Below are 16,508 nucleotides of genomic sequence, written 5' to 3'. Positions count from 1 at the left end.
ACAAGCGCAAAGCGTGTTTTGCTTTCATGTTCCGCGCTTTGTGGAACTGGAGACTGATTGGCGCCGAGTGGCAGTAGTGCAGGGTCCATCGTAAATGCCATCGCCAAACGCGCAACACCTCCTGTCTTCAATCAACAACACTTGCAAATCCCCGCCAGCCTCCCAATTCTTGCTTGCTGTCCGGAGCTCACGTCGTGCGTTGTCAGAAGCCTCAATCCCAGGACTCCTCTCCAATTGGCCGCCTTCTCGTTCCAAGATCGACCCACCGCCTCCGCACGCGTATCGGCATCATGTCTGCACCCGCAACCCTTCCCGCCTCTCCCCACCACGTCTTCAGGGACCGTGAGGCTACTGGGACTCCGGCCGAGTCGCCCGCTCGACGCGTCCTCGCTGAACTCACTCCCAAGGCCATTAACGCGGCCACGAACAACAACGCTGCTGTCGAACATCTCGAGGCATTGAAGAACCGCAGCCCCCTAAAACAGGTCCAGACACTGTCTCCAGCACGCCAAATGGATACCGAGAACATGTCAGAGCTTCAGTACCCAGGTCTCGGGCGAAAAAGGCCCATCACTGAAGTTGACGGCGCGGTCGCGCGCGAGGACGGCTTGGGATGCACGTATCGTGCCTTTGATGAGCGCGACGGCTCGTTACGGCAGGCGTTTAGGCCAGGCGTCATCGCTAGGATGCGCGAAAATCAGGTATGTATCCGGTATCACACCACGATCGTTCTAAACGGCTAATTGTGTATAGTCAACATCTGCTGTCAACCTCGGGGGAGACGACTCTGAAGAGGACGTTCTGGAAGGAGAGGCACAAGTCTCGCAAGAGACAAACCAATCCTTCTCATCAATGATCAACTACAATCCTGACAGGTCTTCTTCCCAAACTCGCGTATCGCCACCAGCCACAGAAGTTCCAGAACCACCACCTTCAGTAAATACATCCAACACCAAAGTTCTTACCGAACGCCAACAACGAGCCGAAGCCCTCCGCCTCCGCCTCCGAATGGCAATGTACAAAGTCCACACGAACCAAACCGACATCCCCCTCGCCGACCTCAAACTCCCTACCCCCGTCACCACCACACCCCTTTCCGAGCCCTCAACCAAACTCTCCACCCTAACGACCGAAGCCTCAATCTCCACGGCCCACACCTCCCTCTCCACTTCCCTCACCTCCACTACCTCTACAGTCCCCAGCATAACCTTCTCCCCCGCCCTCTCCTCCCCCACCTCAAAACCGCCCACAAAACCCCAACTCCTCCCCGCGCCCGTCCTCCTCCCCACCGCCTACTCCTCCCGCTTCATCACCGAGTCCGGCATCATCCCCTCGTCCCCACCCGGCTCCGTCTCGCCCGCGCAAACTCATATCCACCCCCCGGAGGACCTCTCGCCCTCCCACGACTCCTTCGTGACACCCATGGCGCAGCGCCGCGCGTTCGAGCAGCTGAGCAGCCCGCCGGGGAGTGGAGAGCGAGATATGGGGGAACTGACTACTAGCGCGAGGGCGAACCGGCGGTTCGAGGAGGGCGATCTGACGAGTAGTGTGGTGAAGGGGCGGGCGGCGAGCGGCCTGATTGATCTGATGAACTCGGTGCGGAGGTAAGGAGGTGGATTGGGAGATATATCGGAGTGGGGCAGGCGGGCGAACCCTTGAACCAAACCAAAAGTTATCAGTTAGTAAGCGGATTGTGTTCGGGGAGGGGGATGGGGAAGGGAAAGGGGAGGGAGTGTGGGGGGGTCATTATATCACTGGCACTGGGTGGGTGGAGGTTGGACATATGAAGTTCTGATCTGTAGATATATATCTTTGCGGCAATATCTAAGACTTTATTGATTCTGGGCTAGATGGGTTGACATTGATTGTTGGTGAGGGAGAGCTATAGTGGATTGTGGAAAAATGTGACCTCGTCTGAACAAGGAAACTACGGTCCCGGTGCCAGTTAAAAAAAAAAACTGCGAGACTGTAAAACGATGTGGCCTTTGTGTGTTGAGATTTTCGATGGTTGTTAGATTTCGTAGCCGTGGAAACGAGCCAGCTGATTGCTCATCCCGAAGCAGAAGAGGGCCGAAGACGGAAGGCAAGTGCTATGGCGACGGGATCCAAACCAGAGTCGCTGTACTGACTTCGGGATCAGGCAGTTCCAGGAGGAGTTTCCGCGCCAAGCGGTGGGCGTGAGGTAATACCACGGAAGTTCTTTTGGGCGCAATGTGGAGGATCGCGTTGTCCCAAGTTTGTCAGAAGAAGTGGCGGAGTTGGCTGTGTGAAACTGATGCAGAGTGGCGAGAAGGAGTAATAATCAACCCCATGTGTAGGAGACGCCTTGTCTAGTGCTATTGGAAGAAGTGATAGCGTGGATAAAATAAATCTACTGCGTATGGCTGGATGTTGCGGGTAGTCATTTAGGAACTTATACAGGGACGCACTGTCCAGCCTTGTTAGAACAAAGTGCAGAAGCGACCGTGAAGTGCTAGCAAGTGTAGAGGGACGGAGAGGGCGACGGATCCATGACCTTTTTGGGCACGCGTTGTCTAGGTTTGGTAGAAGAAGCTACGGGATCAGCCGTGTGATGCTGGTATACATTGACGCGGAGGGCAGACGCACAGGGCGGCTACTAGCTATTGGCGTTGCTGGAGTTATAGAATCAGACCTAGATTTCGGGGAGGTGGAGATGGTCGACGTACGGGAACGGCTCTATGGATCCTTCGGGGTGTAATTGGCTGCTTTCTGTGTATGTTGTCACAAACTCGATTGTCTAACGTTGCTTTGGAAAGGCATGGAGGGGTGCAGAGAGGACTGCTAGTCAACTGGGTGGCCGAACGTCGTAATCATATGCAGGAGAGCTGGTGAAGACAATTTCATGAGGAGGCCCCTCTGGGGCTTTCGGGGCCCGATTGCCTAGTTTTGTTGGAAATATTCATAGACTTGACCGCGTGATACTGTTCTAGAGAGACGTGTAAGGGGATGCGGAGGGGCTTCTCTGAGACTCTTTGTCCCGTTTAACTGGAAGTGTGTATACAGAATTGACCGTGTGCTGCCGATACAAAGTGACGATGAGACGGCGCGATGACTCAAAAATTCCAAGGTTACCTTGAGTCTTGAGTGATGAACCGCGAATACCGCCACTTGGGAAGTGACGTACCTCTATTACTATTGAATGGAGGTGGATTGATACCGCGATCCGTACTGTTAGTACCACAGCGGTAGACTTACGTAAGGGTCGAAATGCTGAGATTTGGGGATCAGATAACACCGGCGAGAAAGAAGATAGAGATCTGGGAGACCTGCCACTCGTGTCTTGCCACAACTGAGCTACCGCAACGCGATGAATAGTAATCAGTCCCGTTTCCTGCTATGTCTCCTGATTTCAGGTCATGGCTCCGGCAGATTGCCGCCTATTGAGTATGTCCCTCTTCCAGCACGGTGGGATGATACGGAAAGCTCATCCTTGGCGTGGAGGACAGTATGAAGTTGAATACACATCGCATATCGAGAACATACTCAGAAGTGTAGAGATAGCGCACGCTGCGTCACGCTGAGAGCATGAAACAAGAAAACCTGCAATAGGCGACCTGCGATGGTTCCTGCATGCGGACATACCTCTCTAAATGGGAATTGACGTAGTGTGCAAATCGAGATCGCGATGCCACTTCAGCCCTCCTTCCTGTTGTTCTCAACGGTTTTGGGGGTTTTCTAGGAAGTTTTCTTTTTGTAGTGGGCTCCATTGTCACTGGATCCATGGCAGCTCGGCTCGATATAAAAATACGCGGTGCCACCTGCACCCAAGGAAATATGCGACGCTCTGTTGTGGGATGCAGGTATCGGAATTACACTGTGTGGTGACATGTAGTCCTTGGCTGTCTGGCCAGACTGGTCGCACCTGAGGCTGCAGGAAGGCTGAATGCTTTATCGCAAGCTGGCTGTGGCTAAGCACGACACGACCTTCCATATGGGGGAGATTTGCATCAGCGATATGCTGTCGGATGAGATCCGAGAGCGAGACGAGCCTTGGTATTTTTAGGCTCCGGTAGCCGACTTCCCAATTCGTTTAGGAGAGAGATAAGATCAGCGTGGAGGTCGTTGGATGTGAGGCTTCCCCGCGTCGATTGCACAGCTGGAGGAGATGAGGCCAAGGGCCATGTGGAGACACTGCTACCACCGATAATTGTCTCACCTCGGCGGAACATTGAAAGGGAAGCTGGTGAGAGCGTGCCTGGGCCCCCCAAAAAGCCCTTCCTACGTGGAAAAATAGGATGGGGGCACACACATTACCCTAAACGTAAACCTGAAGGTCGGTAGGCAAACTTTGTTGACGTTTAGACTACGCAGCGTCCCAACCATGAACTTAACTAGTAATAACCTTTGATGTCTGACATCCGAGGTGTACGGCAATGGAACGTGTCTATCGATATTGATTGCAGATGTTCATTTCAGAGATGCATCCCGTTCACTCGGGAGCTTCACTGGGACCTTGCGGGCGATTGTTACTTCTTTGGTTGGTCCACGCCCTCTGGGCTGGGTCTGCTTTTTCTCACGTTCCTGTGACGGCGCCTCTCCCGCGTTTAGGGTGGGACCGGGAGGTTCCTGACGCCAAAGGAGGCTGACAGTGGGCGTGATTGGACGGCCGCGGGAAGGATTCGTCGCAAATGGTGGGCGAAGAGGAAAAAGGAAAGCAGAGCAGGCGGGTGGGCGCCAGGCGTGGAGATCTTGCTCCCCACAGATGCTCCCGACCGATCTGCGAGATCCAGTATGTACATAGCTCATCCGCTCTGCAGAGGGGCATTATTGGCGTGCCGGTTTCGGATGACGGCAGGAGGTGAGACCGAGCAGGAATGGGTGCAGCAGCGGTGTTACAAGACGGGTGCCGTGGGAGAAGGGTAGCCCGGCCAAAGTCATGGGCGCGGGATGATGGTGGGAGGTTGCTCAACGGCATCACGAACAAGCCCGGGAGCGTGGAGCGGGCAGAACGCACACCTGAAAGGGGCGAGAAAGGGCGTGGAGGGAGTTTGCACCGCGCGCACAGGTTTCGACTGCATCCGGCGCGGCAGTCTTCATCAACCAGCTGCGAGGGCGCGTGGGCGGGTGTCACGACGCGTCTGGGGACTGTTGCAATTTGCAGGCCATGGTTCGGAGGAAATGTCGTGGACAATTGCCCCTGCGAAAAAACCCTCGCCAAGCATTTCCTGCGTTTCGCAGGCTCTCGCATCACCCGGGGGCGGGAATCCGCCATGTGCAGTGTATGTCATTCATGGATTCCAGTTCATGACGCGTGCACCAGCAGAGGTTGCGTGCTGGTCAAGACTCGCCTGACTCAATCCATCCCTACAAGATACAGCAAAACCTCGGTATAGTGATACTGGTGTATAGTGATATTTTCTATACAATGATACAATGTGCGGGGGCTGGATTTTGTATGGGAGAGTGGTCCGTGGCCCCTCAGTCGCGCCCTTTTTGGGCGTTTTGGGCTGTTTTGGGACAGACTTGCTTACAAATTCCTCGCACATGACATTACGTAACGTGATATTTTCTATACAGTAATAATACCCCTAGTCACCGACCCCTATCACGAAAATGAGGTCTTACTGTACCTCAACATTCGCCGGACCTGGCCCACCGCTGCGCTGTCGGCGCCCATAACATGGCAATCCATCCTCAGTCCAGCTCCATCCAGCTCCATCCAGCTCCATCCAGCTCTATCCAGCTCCGTCCAGCGGCCACTGTGTATCGCGGTCGGCGGAAGGTCGGGGCCGCAGAGGGCAAGACTCGGCGACAGGCCTCGGGAGCATGGAGACGACATCACCAGCCTCAAACACAGAAACAGACAGCGGCGCCATCACGGACTGTGCCCGCCGCAGTCCCAATGCCGGCGAACCTCGCACAGACGCGGGCGTTCCACCCCCGCTGCTCTCCCGCGCATGTGAAGCCCTGGGAGAGCAGAACGATGCGCGATTCCCAGGTTGAATGCCGCGCTCAGGCCCGCAGACACCGCACCGCGGGGCCGGCAGCGAATGGCACGCGCCGGCCAGAGCTTGTCAGGGGAAGGCCGGGCCTGCAAAGTGTGGGGGGTCGGCCAGATAAGCGGTTTTGTCGACCGTCGACCGTCCACGGCGCAGCGCCGTCACCGCACGCCTCAGCCCTCCACCTCACAAACACCGCGCGAGTCTGGACTCCAGCTCGCTCACCTCGCCCTGGGACCGCATCCGGCTGATAGGCCCAAGCAGCGCCGGAGCTCCCGTCGTCGTCCGTGTGGGGTCCCCTGGGCCCGCGCCAGACGCTGCTGGCAGCACTTTGATATGTGAGAATTCAAAACCACCAGCTGGCCACACACGGCCACCGCCTGCGCCAGGAGCCGCGATGCTCGATTGAACCGCATGCAGGCCCCCAGCGCTGCTCTGCGCGGCGATCAGCCCAGTGCCGGAGCAATCTCACGTCTCGCAACAGCTTGTGCCTTGCCAAAGCGCGCTGCCACCCCACGCCTTGCGCAACCATTCTATCGCCGTGCCTCCGCTGCTCCACGGCTGTGCGCTCAACTGCCGCCCAAGCGTCCCTGATCCTTATCTTTTGGCAGTGTCGGAGCCCTTTCGGCACGCCCACACGCTCCACCAAGCTGCCATGCCCTCGCGCCCGTCTGACAGGGCTGCCCGTCGCCCACCCCAGCGCGGGAGCTAGCCCGCTGCTCAAAAGAAACGCAGTGCCTGTCCAGCCCTGCGTCGTGCTTGAAGACCCAAGACCTCTCTCGCGCCCACCGCAAGCTCACCGAACCCCCATCCTCGCAACAAACCCCCAGCGCCCGAGACAGTCCTCTCCAGCACGCGTCCACGCCAATCTGCGCCCGGCGGATGCTCCCGCCTACTCCTGCTTTCTCTGTCCGGCCCCTCGCGAGCCCGTTGCCTTATCTGGTGGGCACCTCAACATCTCCTAGCCTCATGCCCCCTCCCTCTTCTATATAGCCCACTCCCCACTGACCTGCACCAGCGGACCCTTTTCCGACCCCTGCCGCCTTCATTCTCGCATGCCCTCCACCACGCTGCGAGCCCGCTGCCTATCTTGCCGGTCTTCATGCGCCCATCCGCTTCACAGCACCCACCCTCAGACCGCGCCCAGAGGTCTGCTGCCATAGATGTTCTCTAACAATTCGCAATCCCTCGTCCACCTCCCCGGGAAGCCGCAGCAGGACCACGAGCCCCAGCTGCCCAGGGGAGAATGCGGCTTCATCCTGCCCGAGCCTGAGCATGCCAACGGAGGCCGCCAGCGCTGCCAGTGCCGCAGTTTCTACCCAGACTCGGTCGTCCGCTCCCGCTGCGGATGCGGCCATCAGGCATGGAGCCACGAGGCACAGCCTCTGGCTTCTGTATCGTTGCAGGAGCATATTGAAGTGGTGGAGGAAGTCAAGAGGTTGAGAGACGAGCTGAAGAGATTCGCGGTGATCGAGCAAGAGCTAGCCAAGGAGAGGATGATGCGGGAGGACCGGGAGCGGATGTGGAAGGGCATCGAGGAGAGACTGTATAACAATATGCGTTTTCTCAAGGTGCATCTCGACGACAAGGTTGAAGCCGTTGTAGACAAGACGCAGGAATGCCACAACGAGATCAAGGCTGTGCAGGAGCGGCTGATAATAGTGGATGAGTCGGCCATGTCGCTGGAAGACAGAGTTGAGAGGCTGGAGTTTGGAAGAGGCAGCATGTCGAGATCCATGACACCAGTTGTCCAACCTGCCCAGACACCGAAGCAGACGCCCAAAGTTCCACACACCCCCATTCCACAACTGCCTCAGCCGATGCAGATGCAGACCATTTCTGAGCTGCCGATACGGACCGAGAAAAGGTACCCCCAGATGTGGAGCACTCGTGTCATATTTGTGCCACGGAGAGCACAGCGATTCGCATACGATCCCGACAGCAATGGGTACCGGCGATGCCAATCGCGAAATCTACAACAGACCCTCGACTTCTCCAGCCAAGACAGCGGTGCTTTTGTAAACGGCGTGGAGGCCTCGTTCAAGGGCATTCTCCGAGGGCGGTCATGGATGCCGCTGACTGGACACCGCCCTGACGACGAACCCTTCGGACGCATGGCCTTGAGGCAGCTGCCTAGCGAGTTCTGCACGAGGGACGTGTGGGACTACCCCTTTTTGGAGGACCACTGCATCGCACACGACAAGATGCAGGGTGACGTCCTGTACATTGCACTGCAGTTTGAGGACGCCACCTGGCACGAGATCCGATTTCTTCCCCCTGTTCTGGGTGCGGATGAACTGTGCTGGAACCACGACGAGGAGCTTGACGGCTCTATCAGTGGTTTCAAGAGCTTAGATACGGAGCTCATGTACGACTACCAACAGGATCCTCCGCCATACTCGTCGCGTCTCAGCCGCGCAAGCGTGGACAGGACGCCGTCCAAGCTAGACGTTCTGGCTGATTCTGCGTCGATGCTATCACGAGTGGAACGGACAAACACTGCAACAACAACGTACTCGTCGGAGCGCAGCAGTCTCCGAAGCTTCGAGACGGAGGGCTCCGATGACGAGCACCGAGACAAGAAGCCGAGGATGCACAAGAAGGCATCGATGCCGTCCTTGAGCGGCTCATCGTCGGCATCAGCACCCGTGTACATCTCTGGCAGATCGAAGAGGAAGATCACGGTGCGCGAGAAGGGCCCGAAAGAGCCTCTACATTTCAACGTCAGCAACGTGGCCAAATGGAGGCCAAACCTCTTGCACCCGACCCACAGCAAGGAGAAAGCTGCCGATACTCAGTAGGCATGGGCCAGCTCTTTCAGCTTCGAAGAACCTGTTTAAGCCTTCACGCCACGACCTGAATAGAGGTATTCAAAGCCTACTTAGGCCAACACTCATTGTCATTTCCTATGTAATCGCGGGCGTTTAAAAGCCCATTAGTCCTCCCAGGTTGGATACCCCACGGCGTTTGGAGAAAGATGGACGGGTTCCCTATTATGGACGGTCACCCCGAGCGTCAGGGCTACAGTAGCTGCAAGACAGCTGCGCGGAAAAGATTCCCTTTACTGTACTTGGGCTGTATCAATAGCAGGATCTGGGTTAGATAGAAGGTCGAATATAGTGGTAGAGACGCGGTGCTCCCAATTGAAACAATTGATACTCCACACAGCTCGCCCCCGCGCTGATTGGCGATGCGCGGTATTGATAGAGTCCCTGATGTGCACTCGGCGTCTCGCCGTTGACGTCGCTTGCATGGGGTTGAGATAACGGCGCCACGGCGCCGCACTGTGAATCAAGCAATGCCAATCTTGGACCCTGCCACCTGTTATGTGGCCAGAACAGACACAGGACGATATGCTGCCGCCGCCGATCTGACCACCCGTCGTCAGCGGCTGGCAGCAGGCGCAGGAGAGAAACATGCCACAATGCACCGTGGGCGACGCTGCTCCGCGAATCTTACCGTCGGCACAACGGCGAGCGGATCGTGACCCCGGAATTTGACCCTTGCGGTGAACGCTCGGACGGCCCAGCTCTTATCGGCATCCCCCATGCTCTCCTCCTCGACACGACGGCGTTGAGCCCAATCAACGGCACCATCTTGCGAACACCACACCCGTGACCCCGTGGAGATCCTCTCCCAGCCGTGGGCCACCCGAAGGGCCATCGGCTTAGGTTGCATCACCTAGAGAGCCGGCCTTAACGCTCTTTGGTGCACCCTCAGCACGTTGCAGGTCATCCTGCCATGCAGCCTGCGTGTGCTACTCCACTGTTGTGAATGTTTCTTTTGACTGAACCCTTCGTCTTCCTGATAAGGTCTGTTGCTGCTCTCTACAAATGTCCTGATCTGGATCGCTTTTCCTCTCCCTCCTCTCCCTCCTCTCCCTCCTCCCTCCTCTCCCTCCTCCCTCCTCTTCTCCTCTTCTCCTCTTCTCCTCTTCTCCTCTCTCCGTCTCCAGGACTCGCATTCCCTTTCCGTCAAGCCTCTCCGTCAATCACCATGGCCACGGACCCCGAAATCGCCAAGGAGGGCATCAAGGTCTCCTCCACCCAGTCCTCTCTGAAAGACTCGGCCGGAGTGGCAGGGGACGTGCATCAGCTCCCCACCTACGAGCATGAGAAGGCCCTGGTGCTCAAGTTCGATCTGCGCATCCTGCCCATGCTGGCCCTGATGTATCTCTGCAATGCCCTCGACAAAGGCAATCTCGGCAACGCAAAGACAGACGGCTTCGAGAAGGACCTACATTTCAAGTCGAACCAATACAATTTGATTCTGTCCATCTTCTACATTCCCTATGTCATCTTTGCGCCGCCGTTTGCCATGGCCGGCAAGCGATTCGGCCCACATAGAGCTCTCCCAATCATGATGTTCAGCTTTGGAAGCTTTACCTTGCTGGGTGCGTCGGTCAACAACTTCGCGGGCATGATCACCCTAAGATGGTTTTTGGGCATGGCCGAGTCTGCGTTCTTCCCGTTGGTCATTTATTACTTGACCACGTTCTACCGTAGAGGCGAGCTGGCCAGACGATTGGCCATCTTTTACGCCGCTTCGAATATCGCCAACGCCTTTAGTGGTTTGTTGGCGTTTGGTGTGTTCCAGATCAAGTCCCATCTTGACGGGTGGAGGTACCTCTTCCTCATTGAAGGTGCATGCACGGTCATTTGTAAGTATCATGTCACTCCCGCCATACGTATGCAGGTACCAGTACCTCGTCTTCGCAAATTTAAAACATCTCTGTTCTCCAAACTCAAGACCGTACACTAGACCAACATCTAACACGAGCCGCAGTCTCCCTCATAGCCTTTATATACCTCCCTAAGTCCGCCTCTGAGGCCAAATTCCTGTCTGAAGAGGAGAAGCACACTGCGTACATGCGCATTCAGATGGACAGCTCCTCGATCGTTAACGAACCCTTCAACCTGAAGGAGGCCCTCAAAATCTTCAAAATTCCCGTAACCTACGGTTTCTTGGCCATCGAAATCTGTCTCGGTGTGCCTCTGCAATCGGTCTCACTCTTCCTGCCACAAATCGTCGCGCGGCTGGGTTACAGTAAAGTCAAAACCAACCTCTATACCGTGGCGCCGAACATCATTGGCGCAGTCATGCTCCTCATCCTCGCGTTCTCGAGCGATTTTACAAGGATTAGGTTCCCGTTTATCGCCCTCGGATTTCTGTTCACTTTCGTGGGATTCATCATCTACGCTACCATCGATGTCGAGCACAGCATTCATGTGGCATATTTCGCCTGCTTCATGATGACCTGGGGCACATCCGCTCCATCCGTCCTTCTCTCCACCTGGTACAACAACAACGTTGCCCACGAGGGCCGCCGCGTCACCCTGACTAGTGTTGGAGTGCCACTTGCCAATCTCATGGGAGTTGTCAGCAGCAATATCTTTCGTCCGCAGGATGCGCCGAAGTATATTCCGGCATTGGCCACCACGGCAGCCTTTGGAGCTTGCGGCTGCGCCATCACACTGCTGTTGGGCACGTATATGATCTTTGATAATGCGAGGAGGAACCGGAAGGGGGGAGTCACGTTGACAGCAAGTGATGTGCCGACGGAGAGGTTGAAAGATGGGCCTCAGATTGATGAGTTCCGGTGGTTCCTATAAAATGGGGTTTGCTGAGATAGGAGAGAATGGACAGGGAATTATGGCGGTTGCATTGCATCACTTTACGACTTCAAAAGCTTGTCGAGGATTGCTGCATTTGGATATTTTAAGATCCAGGCAGTAGATACACTAGGACCTATAGCAATAAGACAAATAAGTCAATTGTCGCTAATCATCATGAATATCCATCACAATTGCTATATTGCCAGGGGCGCCAGGGCGTGTAACTTTAAGCCTAGATGTTCAAGCCCGACTCCGCCAATCAGAGCTCTCCATCCCCGCTTACATAACCTAAACTTCCAACCTCCAACCTCACGAACCTCTTCCATCCGCAGCTCCCCCTCCACAACCACAACCCCACAATGGCTTCAGGATACGGCCTAGCAGGCGGTACGTCCCCCCCCTCCTAATTGGCTATCTAGCAACCCTCTCTCCCGTCCAATCTCCAAAACCGCCCGCCCTCTCGAGCTCCCGGTCTTCCAATCTCGAACCCACCACCTACCCGAGAGCTCTCCATACCCCATCTATACAAAACCAACGCACGCAATTGCAGTGATGCTAATTTAGTACTGGGGATACAGGACCCTCCCGCTGCTTCCCCTTCTGGCAAGAAGTCCTCGCCTGCTACGTCTCCAACACGACGCCCTCGGACGACTCGGGCAAAGCAAAATGCACGCCCGCGCTCGAGGATTACTACGAGTGCTTGCATCATAAGAAGGAGGTATGCGTCAACCCACTCCCCTCTCTTCCCTACAAATTCCCCTATACCTCCCCTCTCTACTCCTCGGTACCGACAATCCATCCAACCCCTCCCGCCCCATCAAAACCGCTCCAACCCGGCAATCCCCACAATATCAGGAATAGGAGCGCGGGGAATATACGATGGCTGATGTTGTGTGATTTCCGAAACCAGGCCGCTCGCACCCTGGCAATCCAGACGGCGTACCGCAAGCAGCAAGCCGCGCAGGCGCGCGACGATGCACCCAGCGCGGCGCAGATACGGCGGCTGGGCCTGTTGGACGCGCCCATGGAGGAGAAGAATCTGAAGAAGCCGAAGTGGCTGCCGCATAAGGAGATTAACTGATTCCAAGATGCGGTTTGGGGGTGGGGGGGGGATTGTATATATATCACACACAAGCGGAGTAGGAACGGGACGAGATGAATCGAATGGCGACTGAACCAAACGAGCAAGCTCGACTATGGTGCGAGTGAGGAGAGTGATTACGTGGCGTGCTTTCGTTAAAGAGGGGGCTGTGAGGATTGTGGATGGCTGTCTAGATGCTAGTACCCGCTTTATATCACATCGTGTCACACAAACAAGCCTCAAGATGTTTTCAAAACAGGTTTAGTTTCTGGCTATCCCAGCTATCCACCACTACTACTACCGCCGTGCAACCCACTCTCACAAAGAATCAAGACACCACTGAAAGAGAGGCATGAGTACATAACATAAGCACAGAACCCAAGACACCCCACTATCCCTCAACTCCATTCCCACAAAAAAGAGCAAAGAAGCCACCGACCCCAAAAATGCACACACCACACGTAAGAGGAGAGAATAAAGCGAAGAAGAAAAGGTTGATTTCTCCAAATGCAACCCATGACGCCGCCACCCGTAGAGTTGTGAGAGCGAAGCGTACCTGGGCGAAGCATGACCCCGATAACCACCACTCCAAAAACCGCAAATAGAAGTGAAACAAAAGATGGGGAAGGGGAAGGGGAGAAAGAAGAACTGATGGTACACATTTCAACACGGGTAATGGGTAGGGTCTGTTGAGTTATGAGAAGACGTTTTACTGGTATGCCGTACCCCAATTAAAGCTTCTAGTTATCTCCAAAATCTAGCGACACTCAAAAAGGTCCACGAATGTCTATCCTAACCCGATCCGATCCGATTCCAATCCTGGTCTTCCCCTGCGCGGTAGAGTGCGCGCATGTGAGTTGTAGATTCGAGCGAGCGGAGTGGAGTGGATACAGGCCGGAGAAATGAATGTCGTAAGTTATGGTAAGACAGTAATCAATCTTCAGGGAGCCCGAATGACGCCTTGGTTCTGCTGCGCCATGTTGCGATGGAAGCTGCCGATCTTCTGGAATCCCCTGTGCCGTTGTTGGTCTCTCGTAACTTGGGTAGAAGAGAGGAGAAAAGCGGACTCACTTGGTAAGGTCGATGCCCTCTGTGTCATCGTCATCCAAAATCGCAAGACTGGCGCCTCGGACCATGCCATTCGAGTTACGCACTCCATTTGGCACGGCGGTAATCGGCTCCGAGATGCGATCTCGAGCTCCGTCGCGTCGGCTAACTGGCCTCGACAAAGTCCGACTCGGGCTGTTCATCTCGATGTCTTCTTCGCCATCGTCACCGTCTCCTTCATTGTCGTCGTCCTCGTCTTCATCGTTCTTGTCCTTATCGTCGAACATCACGGGAGGCGAGCTCGGTTGGGCAGACTCTTCGTCTGCGCCCTCGGCAGCCTCGTTAGGCTTCTTCATCTTGATCGGGCTGGTATCGATGTTAGGGGCTCCAGCGGGCGTACTGGGCAGATATTTCCAGAAAGCGGCTGGACTCGAGAAGTTGATGTACTGGCTAGGGACTTGAGCGGTACTCGGAGGAGCCAAGCGTGGTGCATGACGTGCCACTAAAGGGGTGACAAGGCCAGCATTGCCCGGTCGACCAAGATCCGCACCGCCATTCGCTACAGAATCAGAGTAGAGAGTAGGCGGCGAGTTTGCAGCTGCCTCGTTCAAGCCCCGTGTTTTGCTGGAAGCGTCTTGGCGAGATGCCGGGTTTTTCACGGTCTTGCTTCCCTCTCCACTCTTTGCTCGAGCATCTTGATCCAGCGCCGGAGAGTCACGCTTGGGATTAGGTGTGGTGTGCATATGCGCTCCATTAGACGTATTGGGGTGATTTCCGCCGAATGTCTGTAGATTAGGTCCTCGATCAGGGGTATATGAGTCGTTCGTGGTGGGATAAGAAGCCAGCGGTGGAGTTTGGGATCTCGGAGGCGTCTTCACGCGAGCAGCGCCGATCTCGTGCTTTGGAAATGGGATGATGCCGTCACTCTGGTTGATGGCTCCCATCAGGCGTTCTGTTGCATGCGTCGAACCCGATTCCTTGATCGCAGGAGAGTTAGGCCCAGAAGAGTCCATACGGGCTTGGCCCTTGCGGGTACTGAATAGAGTCTTCTTGACAAAGTCGTCACGGTATTCGTCCGCGATGCGCCACTTCATGCCCTTTCCTGGTTCGTCGGTTCGTCGGGCTACTTTCTCGAAAGACTTGGCCAAAGATAGATTATGCCGGATGGAGTTCTAAGAAGTGAGTCAGTATGTAGTGACATAGGGCACAGCTGCTTTGACTAACCTGCCAACCACCAGTGCTGTGTCTGAAGAAAGCGTATCTCTCCTTAATAAAGGCATAAATGTTTGCTAGAGTCAGCATTTCCTCCGGGCTGGTCAAAATTGCTTGTCCAATCAATTGCGCATAGCTGTGCGGGGGTTTGATATCCTTAGACGAGTCCAGACTGTAATCAATCTCTTCCATAGAATCCAACATGATGCCTTTCGGATAGGCAGAAGGCGATGGCCGGCTACGTGGTTCCTTCCCTCCCGAGCGAGGGGCAACTGGGGTACTTAGTTGACCACGACCAGGAGTGGATGTCAGCTGACTGCTGTGATACGAGTGTTGCTGGTTGCGGGGGTGAGAAGCTGGCGGGAAGGGATTGAAAGGCTCCCGCTTTGGAGAAGAAGGGTGATGGCTGGAAGGTGGCTGTTGTTGACGAGCAGCACGTCTGCCGCCGTCAAAGTCTTCGTGCTCATGCCCCAACCGAACCTGGCGATGGAGCATTGGGTGGAACTCGTCTTTGGCGTTCGGAAGGAGGAACAGCATCTGGGTGCCCATAAGGGAGATGCAGATGCCCGAGTGGAGCAACGCCTTTTCCCCTCGACCCAACATCCTATCGTCGAGTTTGAGGCCATTCCGACTGCTCACATTAATGTACCAAGACTGCTTCTCCGATTCGTAGTCGATTGAGGCGTGTACTCTGGAAACCTGGCGCTCTGGTCCAAGGTCGATGTCGATCTGCCATTGGTTAGGCATATCGGTGCCGTCGTTGGGAGGCGCCGGCGTTGGGTCATCCTTCGACTCCGCAGGAGGCGGGTTATGGGTTTTCTCTACCCTTCCGATCAGGATTGTCATCTTGTTGACGAAGTAGCACCAGTCGCGGGCCGCGATTTTCGCAAACGCGGGCGTCGTGCCTGGGTTCCGGCGGGCCTGTAAGTCGTTGTTGTAGTGGACAGCTGCGTTCGGCAGATAGTCTTTGGGGACCGCAAGATGGGCAATCAGGGTGTTCTGCTTCTCCACCGGGTCCATTGGGTTGTCGGCATCGAGTCCGTTGGAGAGGGTTCTGTTCGAATCATCGCTTTGCGGAGAGTCGGTGTCGCGCGCGCGGGGGGCATCTTCAACCAGCGCGGGTGTGCGCTCGGCGCCGTTGTTCAACTGGCAATCAAGTTAGAGGTATGTCTGCAGCATTTATATAGTCAAACATACCCGTCTGCGCTTCCTGGAGGGGGTGGATATCGACTCGGGCGTGTCGGCGTCGGATGGCGGTTGCGGGTCAGGCTCCCTACGGGAGCGCAGCTTTCTGTTCGACGAGGGCGGCATCGTGCATGTAGGCTGCGGTGCAACTGCAAGAGGTTAGTTACAAGGCCGGAGGGGGTGTCGAGCGCGCGCGGGAGGGTCGAAACTTTCGCGCACTGGGCCGGGCAGCCGCGGGCTGCGTGCGGCAGAGAGGGCGCCTGGACGGGGCAGGACACTCACCGAGAGGGCCAGATACCAATGCAGGCGTGCGAGATGCCGGGCGGAGGGGCGGGCTGCGCAGGCAGGAGTGGTGTTGAGATGAGGGGATGAGCCGAGCGGAGGCAGGTAAAGAAAGAACCTGGAAAA

General features: G+C 55.8%; 6 protein-coding genes across 6 annotated transcripts; 4 read left to right on the top strand and 2 right to left on the bottom strand.

The window, feature by feature from the left end:
• The first annotated feature begins 147 nt into the window (after nucleotides 1-147).
• On the top strand, nucleotides 148-1,701 carry BDZ99DRAFT_457333 (uncharacterized protein). Its single transcript, XM_033718657.1, has 2 exons — nucleotides 148-701; nucleotides 754-1,701. Exons 1-2 carry the CDS (start codon nucleotides 291-293, stop codon nucleotides 1,606-1,608), a joined length of 1,266 nt encoding a protein of 421 aa, XP_033584573.1. The 5' UTR covers nucleotides 148-290; the 3' UTR covers nucleotides 1,609-1,701.
• A 2,720-nt stretch (nucleotides 1,702-4,421) lies between these two features.
• Nucleotides 4,422-5,437, bottom strand: BDZ99DRAFT_20213 (uncharacterized protein). Its single transcript, XM_033713258.1, has one exon. It carries the CDS (start codon nucleotides 5,231-5,233, stop codon nucleotides 4,535-4,537), a length of 699 nt encoding a protein of 232 aa, XP_033584572.1. The 5' UTR covers nucleotides 5,234-5,437; the 3' UTR covers nucleotides 4,422-4,534.
• Nucleotides 5,438-7,098: 1,661 nt separating this feature from the next.
• Nucleotides 7,099-9,128, top strand: BDZ99DRAFT_457331 (uncharacterized protein). The gene has a single exon (XM_033718656.1). It carries the CDS (start codon nucleotides 7,124-7,126, stop codon nucleotides 8,759-8,761), a length of 1,638 nt encoding a protein of 545 aa, XP_033584571.1. The 5' UTR covers nucleotides 7,099-7,123; the 3' UTR covers nucleotides 8,762-9,128.
• Nucleotides 9,129-9,956: 828 nt separating this feature from the next.
• Nucleotides 9,957-11,572, top strand: BDZ99DRAFT_513839 (MFS general substrate transporter; the record flags this gene model as incomplete). Its single annotated transcript, XM_033724756.1, has 2 exons — nucleotides 9,957-10,620; nucleotides 10,746-11,572. 2 exons carry the CDS (start codon nucleotides 9,957-9,959, stop codon nucleotides 11,570-11,572), a joined length of 1,491 nt encoding a protein of 496 aa, XP_033584570.1.
• Nucleotides 11,573-11,934: 362 nt separating this feature from the next.
• On the top strand, nucleotides 11,935-13,010 carry BDZ99DRAFT_505240 (NADH:ubiquinone oxidoreductase 11.5kD subunit; the record flags this gene model as incomplete). Its single annotated transcript, XM_033724092.1, has 3 exons — nucleotides 11,935-11,962; nucleotides 12,154-12,293; nucleotides 12,486-13,010. 3 exons carry the CDS (start codon nucleotides 11,935-11,937, stop codon nucleotides 12,654-12,656), a joined length of 339 nt encoding a protein of 112 aa, XP_033584569.1. The 3' UTR covers nucleotides 12,657-13,010.
• Nucleotides 13,011-13,596: 586 nt separating this feature from the next.
• On the bottom strand, nucleotides 13,597-16,226 carry BDZ99DRAFT_513837 (uncharacterized protein; the record flags this gene model as incomplete). Its single annotated transcript, XM_033724755.1, has 4 exons — nucleotides 13,597-13,669; nucleotides 13,728-14,875; nucleotides 14,928-16,061; nucleotides 16,113-16,226. 4 exons carry the CDS (start codon nucleotides 16,224-16,226, stop codon nucleotides 13,597-13,599), a joined length of 2,469 nt encoding a protein of 822 aa, XP_033584568.1.
• Nucleotides 16,227-16,508: the final 282 nt, after the last annotated feature.

The sequence above is a fragment of the Mytilinidion resinicola genome (genome assembly GCF_010093595.1).
Source record: "Mytilinidion resinicola strain CBS 304.34 unplaced genomic scaffold BDZ99scaffold_1, whole genome shotgun sequence".
Classification (NCBI taxonomy): domain Eukaryota; kingdom Fungi; phylum Ascomycota; class Dothideomycetes; order Mytilinidiales; family Mytilinidiaceae; genus Mytilinidion; species Mytilinidion resinicola.
This window is presented reverse-complemented; position numbering and strand designations above follow the sequence as displayed.

Coding starts and splice junctions, on each gene's coding strand:
- BDZ99DRAFT_20213 (XM_033713258.1), bottom strand. CDS start 5,233: ATGGCGGATTCCCGCCCCCGGGTGATGCGAGAGCCTGCGAAACGCAGG.
- BDZ99DRAFT_457333 (XM_033718657.1), top strand. CDS start 291: ATGTCTGCACCCGCAACCCTTCCCGCCTCTCCCCACCACGTCTTCAGG. Junction 702..753: donor CTAGGATGCGCGAAAATCAG/GTATGTATCCGG, acceptor AATTGTGTATAG/TCAACATCTGCTGTCAACCT.
- BDZ99DRAFT_457331 (XM_033718656.1), top strand. CDS start 7,124: ATGTTCTCTAACAATTCGCAATCCCTCGTCCACCTCCCCGGGAAGCCG.